This window comes from Ipomoea nil, unplaced genomic scaffold, assembly GCF_001879475.1.
Source record: "Ipomoea nil cultivar Tokyo-kokei standard unplaced genomic scaffold, Asagao_1.1 scaffold2704, whole genome shotgun sequence".
In the NCBI taxonomy this organism is placed as follows: Eukaryota; Viridiplantae; Streptophyta; class Magnoliopsida; order Solanales; family Convolvulaceae; genus Ipomoea; species Ipomoea nil.
Window position 1 is genome coordinate 2756452 of NW_017619132.1, and position 21680 is coordinate 2778131.

Consider the following 21680-nt stretch of genomic DNA (forward strand, 5'->3'; position numbering starts at 1 on the left):
TTCTTGTCACAGTTGAAACATTTGCTTAATAATTCCCTTATTCATAAAAAAAAACTGGACGATTACATTCTGGGCTTGCCGTCTGCGTGTTATAATCTATTCATCTTCGTCTCTCGATGGAGTTAGGGTTACGTGCTCAGAAGTTGCAGACTCAAATTTCCAAACTGAACAATGTCAGATCACCACCATTTTCCGGAGGAACTCCAGATCGAGATCCTCAAAAGGCTCCCAGTCAAGTCCCTTCTACGCTTCACCGCCGTTTCCAAATCGTGGTACTTCATCATCACCAGCACCGCCTTCATCTCCGCCCATTGCCGCCACCATAGGAACGGTAACTCCGCCGCTAACCTCCTCCTCCTCCGACGTTATAACAAATCCTACAAAGTGGAAAAATGTTCCGTACTCAGCCACACTGACCGCCAATTGCTCAGCCTCAATAATTCCCACGAACTCAGCTTCCCAATTTCACGCGTAATCAGGTATTTGCGTACAGTTGGCTTCTATAACGGCGTCTTTTGTTTATCGGAGGATCAATGTAGTGATCCGCATTCTGTAACTTTGTGGAATCCCAGTATTCGAAAGCTTAGGACCTTACCTTGTCCCTCTATTAGGCCCGCTTGCCAATTTAGGTTTGTACTTGGATTCGGTGCTAGTCCACGAAGTGATGATGATCTTAAGGTGGTGAGAGTTGTGTATGAAAGGAAAGGTGTTAATTTGGATATAGGACCAGTCATCCCACCTTTGGTTGAGATCTATTCTCTCAGCACTGGGGTGTGGAGAAGGATAACAGCACCTGGGGTTAACTACTATATAGTCGATTACATTTGGCCTCAGGCCTTTGTCAATGGAGCAGTACATTGGATTGGGTACAAATTGCTTGAGGATAAAAGTTTTCAGAGTTTGATAGCAGTTTTCACCATGACTGATGAGTTGTTTGATGAGATTATGCTCCCAGATGAATTGCTTTCGGTGGACCCATCAAATTTATCTGTTATTGTGTATGAGGAGTTTGTTGCAGTTGTTAAGTATAGTAGAAGGATACAGGGTGATTCATGTGAATTGTGGATAATGAAAGAGTATGGAGTTGTGGATTCTTGGACTAAGCTGCCTACTATAGAATTGGTGGGAGGGATGAAAAAACTTGTTGGCTTTAGGGAAAATGGTGAATTATTGCTATCTACTAAGAAAAGTGGGCTGGTTTCCTACTGTCCAGATACTAGAGTCGTCAATGATCTTGGCATTTTGGGAAACAACCGCTCATTTTATGTTCATAAATATTTGGGGGAATTCCTTGTTTTGCTTCGAGAACAAATCCCCCTGTGAATTGAAGAGAAGATAGAGTGAGTCAGTTCTTTTAAAACATGAAGGTATTTTCAGTATATCTAATATTTTTGAATAAATCTGCTAAATTCAACTGGATGCTTAACTTTCTTCTGATGACAGGTTAATAATTGCTTTTTTGAGAGGTTAATAATTGTTTAAAACTCTTTTTAATCCTTTCCTTGCATATCTTTCTCTTTGGGTTATTCTATCAACTGTTCTATATGTTAGATATAAAAAAGTTATAGAACTTTACTGTTCTATATGTTAGATATAAAAAAGTTATAGAACTTTTTTGTCCTTAGTATTGCAGGGCGTAACATATCTACAACATTTTTGCTCTTAGGGCATGTCAGTAACCAAACTATTAATGTTTTCTTTAGAGCTGAATCAATTTATGCAAGTTACATTTGAACAGATACTGCAATGTAATAGAGTGAGTATCATTCAAAAAAAAAAATTATGCAAGTTTCAGTATGCTTGAATTATATTTTGATTGGGATGAATTGCATCTTTGCTTAATGATTTGCTTCTTATTCTCTGCAGGTTAGTGCAATGTATCAAGCAGAAGAAAGTCAATAGCAATCTTTGGTGGACTACACAATGGCAAAGCAAGTTTTTCTTTCCGAGACATACAATAACATGCAGCGATGTATTCTATGCTTTATAGTATAGAGATTTCTTATTTTATAATCGTTGATGCTCAACTTTGAATATTATGCATATAGTCTGACTAATTAATACATCAAAGTTAATGTTAAATTTTATATTCTATTTTTTGAAAAAAATATACTCAACATGTTCATAGTATATGTTCAACAATGGTGACAACTCTTTGATTGGAATGAAATTTGTACCTAAAACCTTCCTTCTAGAAATCAATGAGTAAGTTAATAATAAGTTAAAAATAACAAATAGTTAACGAAATAGTCCGTTACTATAGTTTATAGTGACGAAATGCGAGGACATTTAGAAGAAGTAATAGATATAATTGAGGGTAAAGTAAAAAAATAATATGAACCATTCATTTTAACAAATAATTGGACCAATAACTTTTAGTTCTGATTATAAACTTAATTTTATTAGCTATTATTAGATTTATATAGCATATATATAATATAACTAGTTTTTTACGCGCATTGCGCGATTGGGATAATGCCCAATGTTTTTTTTTTTTTTTTTTAAATAAGTACTTTAAAGTATATTAATGCAGGATTATATTGAAATTGTTCATGCATAGATAATTGAAGGTTGAATTTGCGTATTTAAATAGGTAATTCTTCTCCCAAAGGTTGAGTCCTCAACGCCAAGGGCCCCCCACACTCCGACCTGACAGAGCATTGTGGGAAGTTGTAAATCACGGTGACTCAATGGTTCAGTAGACAGGGCCAAATGCTGATACGCACAAGGAATCTGCCCACTTTGGACATAATTCTCGCACTGCCGCCGCCGAGGTTCAAACGTTGGTCTCTTCTCCCAAATACTACCCACTAAACCATTGAGCTAAGCCCGTGCGGGTTAAATAGGTAATTCTCAGTTTACAAATGCAAGATAATATAATCAAGATTGATTATATTTGCCAATAAAATAATTGTATAGGTATAGTTGAAACCAAATACGGGACATAAGGGAGAACACATAACAATTAGGGCATAAAATATTAAATATATACTAATATTGTTTGAGGAGATTCCGACATTAGGATTTGTGGTTAAGTTCTATTAATACTTTAATATTAGAATTAGATTAATGGTGTAGTTATAATTCTATATTAGACTTTAATATTAGAATTAGACTAACGGTGAATTAACGGAAAAGTTAAATGGATAATCATATAATTAAGGATAAATTAGAAAATCTTAAAAGAAAAAAATTATAACCTGAACAATATGAACCATTCATCTGATTTAATAATTTGGCGGTCATTTTTTTTCTACCCAATGTTAATAATTAAATAAATTCGTTGGTCAAATCCGCTAACTGCTGATTGTCAAACAAGGACATTGCGAGGTAGTTCTCACTTCAATTTGTTGTGTAATTTGAATACTCTCTTTGTCACAAAATCTCTCAAAGTAGTTAATATGGTTGGCTTTATTAATTATATTTTTTTTTAATTTTTTCATGGTATTAATAAAATACTTGGTAAATAAATATATAGCATTATTTTGTATTATAACTTTGATATTTAATTAGAAAAATAGTGCACAAAAAACATAATAGATAATGTAGTGAATATAATCAATTGATGAATTTGAATGTAAAAATTTTTACATTTGAGAAAAATAAAGACAATATAACTAATGAAAATATTTCTTTTAATTAATTTATTGACAATTAATAATTTTTTTTTTCACTGAATAAAGACATTGTAAGGACAATGTAGCAAATATAATCAATTAATAAATTTGAATATAAAGAATTTTTATATTGAAGAAAAATAAAGACAATATAACTAATAAAATTATTTCTCTTATTTAATTTATTGATAATGAATAATTTTTTTTTTGAATAAAGGCATTGTGGACACATAATTCTAAATTAAAGAAATGCATATGTATTATTTTTTTGTTGTAACTACTAAATTATTATTTATATAATTTAATAAGAGTAAAATAGAGTACTAATTATGCCAACATTGATTAGGATGAGGTTCAAACTTAAGACCTTTTTTTTTTTTTATTGAAATCAAGGAGTAAGTTAACGGTGAACTAACGGCAATTCTTAAAATTTTAACGGAATTAGTAACGGTGTGTGGGTATTTTAAGAAATTTTAGTGTAAAATTTAAATCTAATCAATCTTTTAATCAATCTGAGCCATTCATTTGATTAAAATCTGTGACCGCCATTTTTTCTACCAATTATAGGCCTAACTCTCTTGGGCTCTTATTAGTATAGTAGATAGTAGATATATAATGCTACAATTCTGTCTACTCTCATCATTCATAGAATTGAAACCATCACTTTAAGGCAAAGAACCAATTCCGACCTTAGCTCAGTTGGTAGAGCGGAGGATTGTAGTGGAATTGAATCCGGAATCCTTAGGTCGCTGGTTCGAATCCGGCAGGTTGGAATTTATTTTTACTCTCCCAAGAAAGCGCAAAACGTGCAGAAACTGGGGATTCATCATTCTCCGGAGGAGCAAAGTTGAAACAAAAGGCTACGCCGTTGCCGGGGATCAAACCCAGGTCACCCGCGTGACAGGCGGGAATACTCACCACTATACTACAACGACTTCCAAGTTTCAGCGACAGCTGAATGAATGAAATAAGACTCGACAATTATATTCTGGTTAATCTTCGACTCTCTAAACGGTGGAGTTAGGGTTACGTGCTCACAAGTTGCAGACTCAAATTTCCAAATTGAACAATGTCTGATCACCACCATTTCCCGGAGGAACTCCTGATCGAAATCCTCAAAAGGCTCCCAGTCAAGTCCCTTCTACGCTTCTTCGCCGTTTGCAAATCGTGGTACATCCTCATCTCCAGCCCCGCCTTCATCTCCGTCCATTGCCGCCACCATAGGAACGGTAACTCCGCCACTAACCTCCTCCTCCTCCTCCGACGTTATGCTACATCCTACATAGAGGAAAAATATTCCGTACTCAACGACACTGACCACCAATTGCTCACCCTCAATAATTCCTTCGAACTCGACCTCCCAATTTCATGCGGATACGGGTATTTTTGTACAGTTGGCTTCTATAACGGCGTCCTTTGTTTATCGGATGATTATTATTTTTATAATATGGCTACTGTAAGCCTGTGGAATCCCAGTATTCGGCAGGCTAGGATCTTACCTTTTAGGCCAGCTCACCCATTTAGGTTTGTACTTGGATTCGGTGCTAGTCCACGAAGTGATGATGATCTTAAGGTGGTGAGAGTTATGTATGAAAGGAAAGGTGTTAATTTCGATATAGGACCAGTCACCCCACCTTTGGTTGAGATCTATTCTCTCAGCACTGGGGTGTGGAGAAGGATAACAGCAACTGGGGTTAACTACTATATTTTTTATTACAATTGGACTCAGGTTTTTGTTAATGGAGCAGTACATTGGATTGGGTACAAATTGCTCGAGGATAAAAGTTTTCAGAGTTTGATAGCAGTTTTCACCATGGCTGATGAGTTGTTTGATGAGATTATGCTCCCAGATGAATTGGCTCTGGAGTACCCAACAAATTTATCTATTATGGTGTTTGAGGAGTTTGTTGCTGTTGTTAAGTATACTGAAAGGATACATGCTGATTGGTGTGAATTGTGGATAATGAAAGAGTATGGAGTTGTGGATTCTTGGACTTGGCTGCATACTATAGAATTGGTCGGAGGGATGACAAAAATTGTTGGGTTTAGGAAAAATGGTGAAATATTGCTATCTACTAACAAAAATGAGCTGGTTTCCTACTGTCCAAATACTAGAGTCGTTAATGATCTTGGCATTTCTGGAGACAGCAGCTCATTTTATGTTGATAAATATTTGGAATCCCTTGTTTTGCTTAAACCGCAAACCCACCTTGTGAATTGAAGAGAAGATAGAGTGAGTCAGTTCTTTTAAAACATGAAGGTATTTTCAGTATATCTAATATTTTTGAATAAATCTGCTAAATTCAACTAGATGCTTAACTTTCTTCTGATGACAGGTTAATAATTGCTTTTTTGAGAGGTTAATAATTGTTTAAAACTCTTTTTAATCCTTTCTTTGCCTCTTTCTCTTTGGGTTGTTCTATCAACTGTTCTGTATGTTAGATATAAAAAAGTTATAGAACTTTTTTGTCCTAAGTATTGCAGGGCTTAACATGTCTACAACATTTTTGCTCTTAGGGCATGTCAGTATGGATTTGGACAAATAACCAAACTATTAATGTTTTCTTTAGAGCTGAATCAATTTATGCAAGTTACATTTGAACAAATACTACAATGTAATAGAGTCCGTAGCATTCAAAAATAAATAAAATTTATGCAAGTTACAGTATGCTTGAATTATATTTTGATTGGGATGAATTGCATCTTGCTTAATGATTTGCTTCTTATTCTCAACAGGTTAGTACAATGTATCAAGCAGAACTGCAGAAGAAAGTCAATAGCAATCTTTGGTGGACTTTGCCCGTACACAATGGCAAAGCAAGTTATTCTTTCCCAGACATACAATAAAATGTTGTTTCATAATGCACTTTTAAAAACTCTTTTAAATAAAATTGGATGTTAAGATGCAGCAATATATTCTATGCTTTATAGTATAGAGATTTCTTATTTTGTAATCTTTGATGCTCAATTTTGAATATTATGTATATAGTCTGACTAATTAATAGATCAAAGTTAATGTTAATAACATGTTCATAGTATATGTTCAACAATGATAACAACTCTAACTAAAGTTTATACTGACAGGATGCGAAGACATTTTAAAAAAATAATTGAGGGTAAAGTAAAACAATAATAAAAAAATATTAAAATAAAAATAATATGAACCATTCATTTTAACAAATTGGACCAACAATTTTTAGTTATGATTATAAACTTAACTTTATTGATTATTATTCTTAGATTTATTTATATAGCATATATATATATATAATGCTATAATTCTGTCTAGTCTCATCATTCATAGAATCCATACTATCACTCTAAGGCAAGGAAACAATTCCGACCTTAGCTCAGTTGGTAGAGCGGAGGACTGTAGTGGAATTTGAACTGAAATCCTTAGGTCGCTGGTTCAAATCCGGCAAGTCGGAATTTTTTGTTACCTCACAAGAAAGCGCAAACGTACAAAAACTGGGGATTCATGTGGAGGAGCAAAGATCAAACAAAAAGTTTCACCGTTGCCGGTAATCGAACCCGGGTCACCCGCGTGACAGACGGGAATACTCACCACTATACTACAACAACTTCCAATTTTCAGCGACAGCTGAATCAGTGAAATAATATCTCGACGATTATATTCTAGTTAATCTTCGACTCTCTAAACGGTGGGGTTAGGGTTACGTGCTCACAAGTTGCAGACTCAAATTTCCAAATTGAACAATGTCTGATCACCACCATTTTCCGGAGGAACTCCAGATCCAAATCCTCAAAAGGCTCCCAGTGAAGTCCCTTGTACGCTTCACCGCCGTTTCCAAATCGTGGTACTTCCTCATCACCAGCCCCGCCTTCATCTCCGTCCATTGCCGCCACCATAGGAACGGTAACTCCGCCACTAACCTCCTCCTCCTCCGACGTTATGATAAATCCTACATAGAGGAAAAATATTCCGTACTCAACGACACTGACCACCAATTGCTCACCCTCAATAATTCCTTCGAACTCGACCTCCCAGTTTCATTCGGAAACGGGTATTTTTATACAGTTGGCTTCTATAACGGCGTCCTTTGTTTATCGGATGATTATTTTAATAATATGGCTACTGTACGCCTGTGGAATCCCAGTATTCGGCAGGCTAGGATCTTACCTTATCACTATATTAGGCCAGCTCACCCATCTAGGTTTGTACTTGGATTCGGTGCTAGTCCACGAAGTGATGATGATCTTAAGGTGGTGAGACTTGTGTATGAAAGGAAAGGTGTTACTTTGGATATAGGACCAGTCACACCACCTTTGGTTGAGATCTATTCTCTCAGCACTGGGGTGTGGAAAAGGATAACAGCAACTGGGGTTAACTACGATATTTTCGATTACAGTTGTACTCAGGTTTTTGTTAATGGAGCAGTACATTGGATTGGGTACAAAGGGCTGGAGAATAATTTGCAGTGTTTGATAGCAGTTTTCACCATGGCTGATGAGTTGTTTGATGAGATTATGCTCCCAGATGAATTGGCTCTGGAGTACCCAGCAAATTTATCTATTATGGTGTTTGAGGAGTTTGTTGCCGTTGTTAAGTATAGCGCTGATTCGTGTGAATTGTGGATAATGAAAGAGTATGGAGTTGTGAATTCTTGGACTAGGCTGCATACTATAGAATTGGTCGGAGGGATGGAAAAAATTGTTGGCTTTAGGAAAAATGGTGAATTATTGCTATCTACTTACAAAAATGAGCTGGTTTCCTACTGTCCAAATACTAGAGTCGTTAATGATCTTGGCATTTCTGGACACAGAAGCTCATTTTATGTTGATAAATATTTGGAATCCCTTGTTTTGCTTCAACACCAAAACCACTGATGGAAGAGAAGATTGAGTGAGCCAATTCTTTAAAAGCTTAAGGTGTTTTTTCAGTATATCTAATTTTTTGAAATTTTAATGCCATGTACTAGTGTGGTTTGTGGATGTTTAATTTACCTGTTGAAAATAGAAAGCACATTATATATTTTGATTCTTGAATGTAATTCTAATGACACCTTTTCAAAATTACTTATACAATGTCTTAGCAAATTACATAGGTAGAGAAGGTAAGAGAGTAGAGAAATTATAGACTACATAAGCCTCCAAAATTTCACCAAATTACAGAGTATTGTTATCATCTTTTTGGAATCATTATATTTTTGAATAATTGTTTAAAACTCTTTTTAATCTTTTTCTCTTTCCCCTTGTTATTTCGTAAGATAATATGAAAGATTGAAAGGCTTAGGTGGTATTGAAAAATTTCTATCAACTGTTATGTATGTTAGAAAAAAATAGTTATAGAACTTTTTTGTCCTTAGTATTGCAGGGCTTAATGATGCTTTAACATGTCTACAACATTTTTGTTCTTAGGGCATGTGGATTTGGACAAATAATCAACCTATTAATGTTATCTTTAGAGCTGAATCAGTTACAGTATGCTTGAATTATATTCGGATTGGGATGAACTGCATCTTGCATAATGATGTGCTTCTTATTCTCAGCAGGTTAGTACAGTGTATCAAGCAGGAGAAAGTCAATAGCGATCTTTAGTGGAAAGTCAATAGCAATCTTCAGTGGATTGTGCAAAGCGAGTCTTTCTTCCAAGACATACAATACCATGTGGTTTTCAACTTTTCATAATGTACTTTTTAAAACTCTTTTAAATCAAATTGGCTGCTAAGATGCAGCAATATATTGTGTGCTTTATAGTTTAGAGATCAATCTGCCTTGGTGTTTTGGTGTCAGGGCATTGTTGTGAATGAAAAATGTTGAGTGTCAAGAAATCTTATGAGCAGAAAAGTTTTTCCAAAAAAGTTCTTAGAAGATTTAAAGAAGTAGCAAGTATTTTGGAAGGTTCTTTATAAATTAATAAGGAGAGTTTTCAAATATTATTGAGGAAAAGGAGAATAATTTTTAGAAAAACTAACAAGGAGAAGAGTTTTTGAAATGTCAATGAATAGAATAATTTTTCAAATTTACTCGCAAGGAGTAGAGATTTTTTAAAATAACTCTTGAGCATTCGATTTGGAAAAACAAAAAGCTACACCATGCCAAGGATCAAAGCAGGGTCACCCTTATGACAGGTTGGTATACTTACCACTATACTACAATAACTTCTGTTTATTACTCAAGAAAAGGTTTATTTAAACCAAAAAAAAATAAAAATGTAACAACTTCTGTTTATTACTTTATTCAATAATAGGTTTATTTAAACCAAAAAAAAAAAAAAAAAAGTAAAGGAAACTACGACAAAACACTTCACTGTTGCCGTGAATCGAGCGCGGGTCACCTGTGGAACATGCAGAAATACTCGCTACTATACTACTCGCGACAACTGAAACAATTTATTAAAAAGAGTTAATTACCGATTTGGTCTCTTAACTATTACGAAATTACCGATTTGGTCTTTGATTATATTTGTTACTTAATTAAGTCCTTCAACTATGAAACGTTAACTAATTTGGTCCTTTGTTCGTACATCCGTTTATCTTTAGTTAAATGTGAGGGTACTTTCGAAATTTTCATTAGTCCTGCGCCATTTATGCCCTGATATTATTAGAATAACCCTAGATTCCATTGGGCGGCGATGAAACGTGTGGCAAAGGAGGTGGAATGGAGTGAATTTGTGGAGTTTTCTTGTCTGGACCTGGTGGTGGAGGGGGTTAATAGTGCATTGGCGACGGCGGCGACGACGAGTGTAGCATATGAGGTAGTGGAAGGAGTAGGGATGGCATTGGTGGCAAATCTTGCATATGAGGTGGCGGAGGAGACAATATCGTATGTGGCGGAGGCGGCGAATGTTGCATATGCGGGGGTGGAGGAGACGAGACCAGATGATGTGGAGGGGGTGAGGATTGCATTGGTGGCGGCGAATCAGGCGAGGAAAACGACGGCGAAACCTTATGAAATTTTCCCACCACCACATTTAGCCTTGCTACAATCAATCGGTTTGCTCACCCACCTTATGACAAGCTTTCTGAGCTTTAGGCCGTCATGACAAACAATTACTCTTATCCTCCAACACAACCTCTTTTCTTGAACTCGGATCACACCCTTTCTCCTCCCCATTAAAATGATTATACGAAAACGTAAAATTTTTCAAATTCTACCGCCTGCAAATCTCGTCCGGGACAAACACAGTCAAAACATTCCCAGAAACATCTAATTGCACAACCTTCTCGAGCCCACTAGTAATTACGCAAAGCTTGGGTAGCTTGTGGAGCGAATGAAATTTCGAAACTACCCTCACATTTAACTGCAAATAAATGCCCGCACGAACAAAGGACAAAATTGATTAACGTTTCATAATTGAAGGACTTAATTGGATAACAAATATAATCAAGAACCAAATTGATAATTTCGCAATAGTTAAGGGACCAAATTGATAATTAACTCTATTAAAAATTTCTTATGAATGAAACAAATCTGGACGATTACATTCTGGGCTTGCCGTCCGCGGGTTATCATCTTCGACTTTCTTAACGGTAGAGTTAGGGTTACGTGCTCACAAGTTGCAGACTCAAATTTCCAAATTGAACAATGTCTGATCACCACCATTTTCCGGAGGAACTCCTGATCGAAATCCTCAAAAGGCTCCCAGTCAAGTCCCTTCTACGCTTCACCGCCGTTTCCAAATCGTGGTACTTCATCATCACCAGCCCCGCCTTCATCTCCGCCCATCGCCGCCACCATAGGAACGGTAACTCCGCCACTAATCTCCTCCTCCTCCGACGTTATGACAAATCCTACAATGAGGAAAAATATTCCGTACTCGACGACACTGACCACCAATTACTCACCCTCGATAATTCCTTCCAACTCAGCTTCCCAATTTCATGCGGAATCGGGTATTTTCGTACAGTTGGTTTCTATAACGGCGTCTTTTGTTTATCGGATGATTATTTTAGTGATTGGCATACTGTAACCCTGTGGAATCCCAGTATTCGGAAGCTTAGGGCCTTACCTTGTCCCTCTATTAGGCCAGCTTACCCATTTAGGTTTGTACTTGGATTCGGTGCTAGTCCACTAAGTGATGATGATCTTAAGGTGGTGAGAGTTGTGTATGAAAGAAAAGGTGTTCATTTGGATGAATGCAGAATCCCGCCTGAGGTTGAGATCTATTCTCTCAGTACTGGGTTGTGGAAAAGGATAACAGCAATTGGGGTTAACTACTATATGGTCGATTACACTTGGACTCAGGCTTTTGTCAATGGAGCAGTACATTGGATTGGGTACAAATTGCTCGAGAATAAAAGTATTCAGAGTTCGATAGCAGTTTTCACCATGGCTGATGAGTTGTTTGATGAGATTATGCTCCCTGATGAATTGGCTTCAGAGAACCCATCAAATTTATCTATGATGGTGTTTGAGGAGTTTGTTGCAGTTGTTAAGTATAGTAGAAGGATACAAGGTGGTTCGTGTGAATTGTGGATAATGAAAGAGTATGGAGTTGTGGATTCTTGGACTAGGCTGCATACTATAGAATTGGTGGGAGGGATGGAAAAAATTGTTGGCTTTAGGAAAAATGGTGAAATATTGCTATCTACTAACAAAAGTGAACTGGTTTCCTACTGTCCAAATACTAGAGTCGTCAATGATCTTGGCATTTCTGGAAACAGCCGCTCTTTTTATGTTGATAAATATTTGGAATACCTTGTTTTGCTTCGACAGAAAAACCACCTTGTAGATGGGCAATATGAAGAAATCAGAAATCTGTGAATTGAAGAGAAGATAGAGTGAGTCAGTTCTTTTAAAACATGAAGGTATTTTCATAGTATATCTAATATTTTGGAATTTTAATGCCGTGTGGTTTGTTGATGTTTAATTTACCTGTTTGCTCCCTTGCCCCAAGGGGCTCCCAACCTGTTGAAAATAGAAAGCACATTATTTATTTTGATTCTTGAATGTAATTCTAATGACACCCATTCAAAACTAGTTATACAATGTCTTAGCAAATTACATAGGTAGAGAAGGTAAGAGAGCAGAGAAAGTATAGACTACATAAGCCTAAACCAAATTACAGAGTATTGTTATATCTTTTTGGAATCATTATATTTTTGAATACATCTGCTAAGTTTCACTAGCTGCTTAACTTTGGTCTGATGATAGGTTAGCTGTTAATTGTTTAAAACTCTTTTTAATCATTTTCTTGCATCATTCTCCTTGGTTATTTCGGAAGATAATATGAAAGGCTTTCAGTAGTATTGCAGGGCTTCTTTAACATCTACAACATTTTTGCTCATAGGGCATGTCAGTATGGATTTGGACAAATAATCAACCTGTTAATGTTTTCTTTAGAGCTGAATCAATTTACGAAAGTTACAGTATGCATGAATTATATTCTGATTGGATGAACTGCATGTTGCCTAATGATGTGCTTCTTATTCTCAACAGGTTTCAAGCAGGAGAAAGTCAATAGCAATCTCCAGTGTACTGTGCCCGTACACAATGGCAAAGCAATGACAAAGAGTCTTTCTTCCCGAGACATACAATAACATGCGGTTTTCATAATGCACTTTTTTGAACTCTTTTAAATAATATTGGCTGCTAAGATGCAGCAATATATTGTATGCTTTATACTTTAGAGATCAATCTGTCTTGCTCACTCAAATATTTGGTGTTTTGGTGTCAGGGCATTATTGTTGTGATTGAAACTGTTGTGATAGTCTGACCAACATTTTTTTAATATTAGTGCTCAAAAAAGTTGTAATTTGGTGTCAAAATTAATTTTTTATTTTTTATTTTTAAAAAAATTCAATTGATTAAATGTTTAAAATGATTTTATGTATTTCTGTTAAGAATACTTGATGAGTCAAAAATATATTTTAGTTTGAAAATTGTATCTCAAAAGTTATTTTGTAAATTGTCTCAAAATTATGTTAAGTGTCAAAGAAGATTTATGAGTAGAAAATTTTTTCTAGAAACAACAAAGTTCTTAGAAGATTTAAAGAACTAGCAAATATTTTGGAAGATTTCGTATAAATTAATAAGGAGAGCTTTCAATAAATGATTAAACACTATTTTTTTTTTTAATAAAAATCAATTATTTTAATATATATTTCAATTAATTAATTCTTTTGGGCACAAGTAGCTATGGTGTAATGATATTAAAGTAATTAGAAAAAAATTGGGATTAAAATTGTACGAATGTGATAAAGATAAATGTTTTTAAAAAAATGATCAATGAATCTAAGTATTATTATGCTATAACATTATTATTTTTTTGGTACATGCCCGAATATAGTATATTGATACCAACTTTTTTTTTTAAGAGAGAAACCTGCAATCACTATTATAATATGTCAATATGTACATTGGCTAAATTTCGCTTATATGTAATAGTCACTAAATTATATAGGAAAGGTAAATAAATTATACCAGAAAAACTTTTTGAGACAAACTCGACTGAGATGGTGTTGACAATATAATAATCAAATTCGATACTAAAATAAAAGAAACGAACACAAATTACAGTGTGACCAAACCAATATTTCCAAATCATAGTATTCACTTTTGGTTCAATTAAAAAGAAAGGAAAACTCTCCGTCTTAAATCTGTAGGACAGCTGTTTCATCCAAAAGAGGTGTTTATCTACAATTCAGCGAGGAGATTAGTCACTCTGTCCGATGTTGGAAACTCCGAGTATACTTAAAAAAAAAAAAAAAAAAAAAAAAAAAAAAAACCTTTAAAAGGTCACGAGTTTAATTTTTGTCCATAGTCGAGCCCGGTTTACCCGGCGAAATTTCTCTTATCACTCCAAGAAAAAAAAAAAAAACATTATACCATTCATTCTTTTTAATTTCTCCCTGGAAGGATTCCAGTTTCCATTATAAGTGAGTGTTTTAATAACTGGTCCATTGATGATGAATTATGATAATCCTATCACTGACAGTTTTAAGAGTGCAACGCAAATAAAGCACAGCCACTGGTAAAAAATGTGAGGAATAAAAGAAAGGCAGTCAAAAGCCTTAATTGGTTTCTTGATTGTAGCAAGTCTTACTCATAACTGATGCCATAATTGCATATTATCTCACTTTGTAACTTTTCCCAGACTCCCACTAATAAATACCCACACCCCTTCTGCAAATGCACATCACCATTGCTAAAACCTTCACCCATATAATGATCTTCATCCTTCCAGCAGCCATGGCAGAAGATGACCAGAAGCTTGATCTCAGACTGGGATTGGGTCACTGCACCCTCCCAAAGGAACCAAAGAAAACAAGTGGTTTTGGTGTTTCTTTGGATCTCTCCTTTCCATTATCACACTCAAATGACCAGAGTGGTGTCGACATTATTGAGAGCTCCAAAAGCTATGAAGTTGAGGGAATGGAATCCCAGATTTCTTACAGCACCAAGAGTCATACTGGGCTTATGAGGAAGAAGTTGAGGTTAAATAAAGAACAGTCAGCATTACTTGAAGAATGTTTCAAACACCAAACCACCCTTACCATGGTATTAATGGGTTCATTATATTACCTTTCCTTCTTTCCCTAGTTTCTTGTTTTCTTTCTTCGATCTGAAGTAGTCAGAAAAGTTGTTTCAGACCGAAGAAAACCCTAAGGTTGGAAACTCTAAACCTTGTTAGATCTTTAAATTGCATGCTAAATACTTACATAATTGTAGGGTCGAAAACATGAACTTGCAACAAAGTTGAATCTCAGGCCAAGACAAGTGGAAGTTTGGTTTCAGAACAGGAGAGCAAGGTGATTCATTCATTCTCTTTTCTTCATATCATCTTTTTTTTTTTTTCTTTTCTTTCTTTTGATCACGAGAAAACCCTCATTACCATCTCGAGGGTATGTATTGGGTAAATTCTGTCTTGTAACTCTAACCAAACCAGTCTTGCTCCCCGGAGTCGAACTTGGAAGCTTTGGTTACAAAGCCAGAAACCTAACCAACTTAACTAGGATTGCGCGATCTTATTTTCATCCCTCTTGAGAGTTTAATTTACATATTTACAGGACTAAACTGAAGCAAACTGAGGTGGATTGCAACCTCATGAAGAAGTACTGCGAGAGTCTGAATTACGAAAACTACCGGCTGAGGAGAGAGTTGCACGAGCTACGATCCTCGTTTAAATTCGACAACCGGCCGCCACCGCCATTTTCCGATCAGCCTCCGAAGGCCAAGACTACTACTGTAACTTGTCCATCGTGTGAGAAGACGACCGGACTCCTCTCAGGTGCCGGCGGCGACCAGAAGGATGAAACTGAATTGGTGGATACAGTTTTGGAACTTAAAAACTGATCCATAAAATCTAACCAAATATAATTCTATACTTTAACTTTTGCAATATTCCCATGCATATTCATGCAATTGAAATTCAGTATCTTAATAATACATATTCACTTGAACACATATACATATTATATTACATTGATGTATCTACGTTTATATATTTGCAAAATACTTATTCATATCTATATATTCACACAAAGCTCAAACAACTCGAAACTTTAATTGAATCAAGCTCGAGAGTTTAATACTGACCGCATTATACTTATTCAGATCTATATATTCACACAAATTAAAGCTCAAACAACTCAAAACTTTAGTTGGACCAAACTCGATTACACCTCTGTGAAATTATTAAGATTTTAATATTACGCACATTAATCGAATTACAAGCCATTTTTGTAGGCCGTTATGTGTGTGTTACAACAATTATACACAGATAGGTCTATATATTCAAACACAGACACTTTGATCATCCAAGGAGATAATGGCACAACCTCTGGATAAAAGCTTTAAGTTGAGCAGAAAGCAACACTATATTGCAGTGATCTGTTCTAGCTTGTGGCAGAAGTGAAAGTCTGGTCTCATCATCAGCCCAACTTGATGGCAAGATGTTTTAGCTATTCTCCTCGATCAATCTTCCTTCTTCGATCTGGATGGTCAGGATTCTTCTCCCTACCTAGTCTTTGGTAACCCACCGGCGGCCGCGTATTTGGAAACCACCAGAAGTACAATCGCTGCTGCTTTCGCCACCGCTTTCGCTTGTGTATCCTGTTTTCCGACGTTGTTTCTTTTTCCGAGAGGGTGTGGGTGTCCCGCTGTCACTGATGCTTCCATTTAAAAGAGGGTCGTCTATTCCACGTATAACCCTCTGGGCTTGGGATGATGTCGTCGCCATGGAACTATCGTCCTTCGCTCTCTTGTTTTTGGCGTGCTTCATGTTTTGAGAGATTTTATGCAGTTTCTGATTGAACTTTGTGAATCCCTTCTCCATAGGCTCCACGGCTTGATTTACAGTGAATTTCACATCATTCACAATCTGGACACAAAGGCGTCGATCTCATTAATAAGCATACACATCGATCACTTACTCTTAAGCGGGATTAAAATGTTACTCCACCTTCTTATCAAAAGAGGCTCGCGAAGAAATTCACAAGAGAAGAGGACATACTTACATATTCACCAGCACCCATAAAAACATCCCGAACACTCTCTCTGATTGTTGTTTTGTTAGAATCATCAATACTAGGATGGGGAAGACGCAGTTTAGTTGGACGCTCACTGTCTCTAAGCTCCTCGGGATCTATTGGGCAGTCAGCAGATAGGTAGTCCCCTAGTACTGATACAGCTCCAGCAAAGCGCTCACCCATCAACTCGTATGGTTTTGCGGGAAAAACATACAGGTGTACCACAGAAGCAATGCCCATCTGTACTGGACAATTGCACAAGCATGTCAAATTTATATTTTACGGTGATTAAGAAACAACCCTTGCATTACAGAAATGAGGAAACATTAGCTAATCTTCCATAAAAATGCGGAGTTCCCAATAGGGATTAAACGAAATGTAAATAAAAACCGAGAATTACCCAAGAATAATTGGTAAATGTAAAAGCACCAACATAGTTAATGAACATCCGAAAATATATATATGTATAGTTGTATACACACACAGACATCCAGCTCTAAGAAAAATTACCTCAATACAAATAATAAAGTCCTGAATGCTTGATTCAAGCTGCAAGGCTTGAGCAATTGGGCTTTTGAAGATACCAAGACTACAAAAAAGGGCAATAGCCACACCTTGCCACCAAGTCAAAAATACGATTGACTTGAATGTCAAAAATTTGTACAGTGGATTGATATGAGACAACTCATTCTTTGTAATGGCATAGAATTGAACCAAGCAATACAATGCCCATGACTGAGTGAAATTTAAAACCACAGCCAAGTATGGGTACCTAGAAAGAGAAGAGAAAGGTGAAGTAACAAATACATATAGATATAGTGTATTTCTCAGAAACTATGTATGCTAAAGTCTCAAATCAGTGAGATGATAATGAATCTGAAAAAATCATACACAAATCCACTCTTAAAGCTAATGAATAGCACAAGCAAATAGATACATACTGAAAATATTTCTCTGAATTTGTGTAAAAAGAATAAGGCATTTATAACAAAACATTGCAGTAATTGCGACTTTTGAGGCAGTATCTATTAAGTAAGAATAAGTTTTCCTTACCCACAGTTCCATTTGAATTCTCCTTCACAGTAGACATTGAAAGCTTGAAGAATTACTGCTGCAATAGCAGTGAATGCTTTTATTAACATCTGCCAACAAAAATTCACGTGTTCTCCATAATTTACTCCATTCAAAAAATAAAAATTGACAGCTTACAATGGCATCATATCAAAGCTGTTGGTCGAAGTGCACACTTACATATTGAACAATCCCAAACTTTATAACTTCATAAACCCATCGATCGAGTTTCCATGGCTTGAAAATGAAATTCATCGGAAAAGGATGATTTATAATTCCCCTCTCATGACCATCTTCTAGTAGTGGTACCTTTGAACTTATACGTCCTTCCCTTTCCATAAATTCTAGAGTTCTCTCTTCCCCACCTTTTGCAAAATACATATATTGAGAAATTAAAAGAGAGTTCTTGGAAGTAAAGAAACTTTTAGGAAATTTTTTTTTTTAAAAAAAAAAAAAAAAAAGTAAGTGAATATATGAAGCTTGACAATTTCTACTTTGCTCAACCAACATGGCAGTTGTGAAAAAGTAAATAAAAACTTACAAAAGAAAATGTAAAAGCAATACCTAAACAGGCAACAAGATATCTTCCAAAGCAGTACATAGCAAAGGACTCATATCCGTCACGTAATATCTCGATGTAGACACTGATTGACGGATTCAGCAGGGACACAAACTGAACGAGAAATCCACAGTAGCATACAGATTAATGAATGTTACAGATATTCTTCGAAAGAGGATACTATGCATACTTCTAAGTTCTAACTGGTTCTTCAACTAAATTTGCACCATAATCGATCCATGCAGGGAAGAAATTTTCAACAGATAATAGTATAACAAATCAAAATTATATCATACAACATCATTTTGTACAAGGACAAACCAAACCATGTGAATTGATATGCTGAACCATAGATAATATCGAATTTCAGAACAGCAAGAAAGCATAAGCAAAAAGAGAGAGAATACCAGGAATAGAACAAAAATAATAAAATAAAATAAACAGACGCCCCGAACAAATGAAGCAAAAAATGGCTTCCTGAGATCATTTACAGCAGCCAAAAGCTAAACTAGTCCTGTCATCATAATATTGTTCCAACTTCCAAGCATTACTGGCCATGCAGGGCTTCAAAACATAAAGTTTTAATCCTATTCTTCTCAGCACGAACAGTTTGGCATTTGAACTCTATTTACATTAGAACTGACAACTATGCCAAATGCATCAGATTATTGAAATTGAAGGTTGCTATCTTTGTGATAAGCATGGTAGATATGCAAGTCAATACCAAGTCAATTTTAGTCCAAAACCGGAGGAATTTTCAGCCGCAACCAGGGGCAGATCCAGAAATTTTTGTAAGGGGGCAATGTATGTATTACTATACTAAAAAATAGAAATGTAACTGTAAGAGGTAAAGTTTAGTTAAAAATTAGTCTTCATACATGTTTTTAGTGAAAATAAAATTAGGGTTTCAAAATTTTGACTCAAGTAAAGATGTCACTTAAGAATAAAATTGGCATTTAAAAAAAAAAAAAAGCTCATATTAGTTCATGATGGGTGTAACATTCAATTTGGAGAGATTATGAAGTTGTTTCCCACTGTTTCTCCCTTTTTATGTATCACATCCCTTTAGATATTACTACATATTAGATATCTTTTCACTTGAAATTAGTATCTTAAACGAGCATGGTTAACTTATTCCATTTATTGGTTCTTTTTTGTTCCTTTCTTTTTCTATCTCAATCAAAAAGGAAAGCACATGCATGCAGTTCTCAACATCTTTCAGTTTATTTGAAACTATTAACTGAAGTACTTATTATTATTGGCTAAAGTTGAGAACCAAAATAAATATGCAGATCTAAACACGCTTGAATCAACTTTAAAACAATTTCTGATCTAAAATAACCCATTTATCAGCCCAATCACAGGTAACCATGCTTTTTCTTGTGTTGGCATTCAAACCTTCTAAAAACACCTCAAGTTTTGCCAACATATTAGACAAACACTAGGAAATAGGAATCCAATCTCCACATCAATATCAATATATCATCATTTTCCACAATCCACTAATCCTTCTAACATATGCTTCTTTAAGGGCTATGCAATTTGAAAAGCTCATCATAGAGCCAAAAACACATAAACATGGAAATGAATTTACATTTGAAATAAATAAATAAATAAACAAATTAACCCCCATTTCGAGTCAAACTAAACTCACAGATTCAATAGCATAGCACGGCACCATCAATATTACTCCAATCAAAAACTTTTGCTCCTGCCAACACAATTACAAAACAATCACTTCTAAAGGAAAAAAACAAAACAAACAAATAAACAGAATAACACCCAAAAACACACAGTCTTTTGCAAAACACAATTGACCTCGGGGTTCTTGTAAGCAGAGAGGTGCTCAAGCAGGAGGTAAATAGACAGGGCGAGAGAGAGAATAGTGAAGAATCCTCCGATCAGAGTTGCCCATATAGGAGTCGAGTAGCTGCTTAGCAAGCTCTGCCCGACCCAATCGGAAGCCCAATACTCGGCTGACGATGATAACAGTGAGGTCATCCACCGCATCAGTGAAGAATTGGGGATCGTTTGCTAGGGCTTCGATTATGATCAGCTGAGTTCATAGGAGTTCGAAACTTTGAATTCTGCTCCGATAACTTTCGCAAAACAAAAATTTGAAAAAATAAATGTTGGGGAAGTTCAGATGATGACGGAACTGACAGGGCGATAGATTTCGTCTTGGACAGTCAAAATGTTTGAAGTTGAACTTTTTCCATTTTTCGTGATTATCTACTCTATTTCAAAAATAAATAAATAAAATTATATATTACAGAATAATTACTACAAGAAACCTTTTCTATAATGTTGTCCTGAAAAGATTACCATCTTTTTTTTGTGATGAAGAATCGCAGTTATTAAATAAGAATGCGCGTTTGATAAATTTTAAGGGCTATGTAAACTGTACTAAGAATATTTGTGCAACATATTTAATTGATAAAACATTAACAATAATTAAACGGGGAAAGGGTCAAATAGACCCTTAAACTATAGGTAAAAGAGCAATTAGGCCCTTCAACTTTGAAAAGGTGCAATTAGGCCCTTCAACTTGTTGTTTTGAGTTAAATAAATCCAATAGCAGGCTTTTCACCTGGAATAACCGGTCAAAAAATTCCGGCGATATTTCCGACCATATTTCCGGCGACAACAAATTTAAAAAAAAAAAAAAAAAAAAAACAACTTGCCGGTCGGTTGTCTTCTCCGGTGGAGAAGGCGACCAGATCAGGTCGCCTTCTCCATTGGAGAGGACGACCAGTCTGGTCGTCCTCTCCAGTGGAGAAGGCGACCAGATCTGGCCGCCCTCTCCAGTGGAGAGGACAACCAGTCCGGTCGCCTTCTCCACTGGAGAAGGCGGCCAGATCTGGTCGTCCTCTCCACTCCTTTCCAAGGGAGAGGACTGTGGAGAGGACGACCAGATCTGGCCGCCCTCTCAAGTGGAGAAGGCGACCTGATCTGGTCGCCTTCTCCACCGGAGAAGACAACCGAACGGTTGTCTTCTCC

At 35.9% G+C, this 21680-nt stretch overlaps 5 protein-coding genes and 3 non-coding genes across 16 annotated transcripts; 6 read left to right on the forward strand and 2 right to left on the reverse strand.

Annotated features, from left to right (window-relative positions):
- Window positions 1–82: 82 nt before the first annotated feature.
- Window positions 83–9339, forward strand: LOC109155905 (F-box/kelch-repeat protein At3g23880-like). Of its 4 annotated transcripts, XR_002049951.1 has the most exons (3): window positions 83–1367; window positions 1626–1756; window positions 1867–1948. XR_002049951.1 is itself a non-coding variant. In XM_019303598.1 (2 exons), the coding sequence occupies exon 1, from the start codon at window positions 172–174 to the stop codon at window positions 1321–1323; it is 1152 nt and encodes a 383-aa protein (XP_019159143.1). In that variant the 5' UTR covers window positions 83–171; the 3' UTR covers window positions 1324–1340; window positions 9128–9339. The 4 variants fall into 4 exon arrangements, 3 of the variants coding, with proteins under 3 accessions (XP_019159143.1, XP_019159144.1, XP_019159142.1); XM_019303598.1 differs by lacking the exons at window positions 1626–1756; window positions 1867–1948 and adding an exon at window positions 9128–9339 and having other exon boundaries at window positions 83–1340; XM_019303599.1 differs by lacking the exons at window positions 1626–1756; window positions 1867–1948 and adding an exon at window positions 9131–9339 and having other exon boundaries at window positions 83–1340.
- Window positions 4302–4390, forward strand: TRNAY-GUA. The gene is given in 2 exon segments: window positions 4302–4338; window positions 4355–4390. It is a non-coding gene; the product is annotated as a tRNA-Tyr (tRNA).
- On the reverse strand, window positions 4481–4552 carry TRNAD-GUC. The gene has a single exon. It is a non-coding gene; the product is annotated as a tRNA-Asp (tRNA).
- LOC109155907 (F-box protein CPR30-like) lies at window positions 4528–8610 on the forward strand. 3 transcript variants are annotated; one of them, XM_019303602.1, is made up of 2 exons: window positions 4528–5877; window positions 8508–8610. In XM_019303602.1, exon 1 carries the CDS (start codon window positions 4687–4689, stop codon window positions 5836–5838), a length of 1152 nt encoding a protein of 383 aa, XP_019159147.1. In that variant the 5' UTR covers window positions 4528–4686; the 3' UTR covers window positions 5839–5877; window positions 8508–8610. The 3 variants fall into 3 exon arrangements, with proteins under 3 accessions (XP_019159147.1, XP_019159145.1, XP_019159146.1); XM_019303600.1 differs by lacking the exon at window positions 8508–8610 and adding an exon at window positions 6354–6529; XM_019303601.1 differs by lacking the exon at window positions 8508–8610 and adding an exon at window positions 6354–6529 and having other exon boundaries at window positions 4528–5850.
- Window positions 6957–7045, forward strand: TRNAY-GUA. Its single transcript is given in 2 exon segments — window positions 6957–6993; window positions 7010–7045. It is a non-coding gene; the product is annotated as a tRNA-Tyr (tRNA).
- LOC109155904 (F-box/kelch-repeat protein At3g23880-like) lies at window positions 7273–13273 on the forward strand. 3 transcript variants are annotated; one of them, XM_019303594.1, is made up of 3 exons: window positions 7273–7869; window positions 11701–12388; window positions 13020–13273. In XM_019303594.1, the coding sequence occupies exons 1-2, from the start codon at window positions 7335–7337 to the stop codon at window positions 12342–12344; spliced, it is 1179 nt and encodes a 392-aa protein (XP_019159139.1). In that variant the 5' UTR covers window positions 7273–7334; the 3' UTR covers window positions 12345–12388; window positions 13020–13273. The 3 variants fall into 3 exon arrangements, with proteins under 3 accessions (XP_019159139.1, XP_019159141.1, XP_019159140.1); XM_019303596.1 differs by lacking the exon at window positions 7273–7869 and having other exon boundaries at window positions 11064–12371; XM_019303595.1 differs by lacking the exon at window positions 7273–7869 and having other exon boundaries at window positions 11064–12367; window positions 13016–13273.
- Window positions 13274–14771: 1498 nt separating this feature from the next.
- On the forward strand, window positions 14772–15875 carry LOC109155675 (homeobox-leucine zipper protein HOX19-like). The gene is made up of 3 exons (XM_019303296.1): window positions 14772–15080; window positions 15252–15331; window positions 15590–15875. Exons 1-3 carry the CDS (start codon window positions 14772–14774, stop codon window positions 15873–15875), a joined length of 675 nt encoding a protein of 224 aa, XP_019158841.1.
- A 323-nt stretch (window positions 15876–16198) lies between these two features.
- LOC109155873 (protein LAZ1-like) lies at window positions 16199–20886 on the reverse strand. Of its 2 annotated transcripts, none has more exons than XM_019303552.1 (8): window positions 20499–20884; window positions 20335–20391; window positions 18686–18794; window positions 18302–18486; window positions 18104–18192; window positions 17561–17822; window positions 17039–17290; window positions 16199–16902 (listed from the first exon to the last, which is right to left on the reverse strand). In XM_019303552.1, the coding sequence occupies exons 1-8, from the start codon at window positions 20688–20690 to the stop codon at window positions 16543–16545; spliced, it is 1506 nt and encodes a 501-aa protein (XP_019159097.1). In that variant the 5' UTR covers window positions 20691–20884; the 3' UTR covers window positions 16199–16542. The 2 variants fall into 2 exon arrangements, with proteins under 2 accessions (XP_019159097.1, XP_019159098.1); XM_019303553.1 differs by having other exon boundaries at window positions 16785–16902; window positions 17035–17290; window positions 20499–20886.
- Window positions 20887–21680: the final 794 nt, after the last annotated feature.

What these genes read in the sequence shown, in the direction of transcription:
- LOC109155905 (XM_019303598.1), top strand. Translation starts at nt 172, where the DNA reads ATGTCAGATCACCACCATTTTCCGGAGGAACTCCAGATCGAGATCCTC.
- LOC109155904 (XM_019303594.1), top strand. Translation starts at nt 7,335, where the DNA reads ATGTCTGATCACCACCATTTTCCGGAGGAACTCCAGATCCAAATCCTC. An exon ending in ACTTGTGTATGAAAGGAAAG is followed by an intron (nt 7,870 to 11,700) that starts GTGTTACTTTGG and finishes ATGAAAGAAAAG; the next exon opens with GTGTTCATTTGGATGAATGC.
- LOC109155907 (XM_019303602.1), top strand. Translation starts at nt 4,687, where the DNA reads ATGTCTGATCACCACCATTTCCCGGAGGAACTCCTGATCGAAATCCTC.
- LOC109155675 (XM_019303296.1), top strand. Translation starts at nt 14,772, where the DNA reads ATGGCAGAAGATGACCAGAAGCTTGATCTCAGACTGGGATTGGGTCAC. An exon ending in ACCAAACCACCCTTACCATG is followed by an intron (nt 15,081 to 15,251) that starts GTATTAATGGGT and finishes ACATAATTGTAG; the next exon opens with GGTCGAAAACATGAACTTGC. An exon ending in TTTCAGAACAGGAGAGCAAG is followed by an intron (nt 15,332 to 15,589) that starts GTGATTCATTCA and finishes ACATATTTACAG; the next exon opens with GACTAAACTGAAGCAAACTG.
- LOC109155873 (XM_019303552.1), bottom strand. Translation starts at nt 20,690, where the DNA reads ATGCGGTGGATGACCTCACTGTTATCATCGTCAGCCGAGTATTGGGCT. An exon ending in AGTTTGGGATTGTTCAATAT is followed by an intron (nt 18,193 to 18,301) that starts GTAAGTGTGCAC and finishes TTTTGTTGGCAG; the next exon opens with ATGTTAATAAAAGCATTCAC. An exon ending in GAATTCAAATGGAACTGTGG is followed by an intron (nt 17,823 to 18,103) that starts GTAAGGAAAACT and finishes TTCTCTTTCTAG; the next exon opens with GTACCCATACTTGGCTGTGG.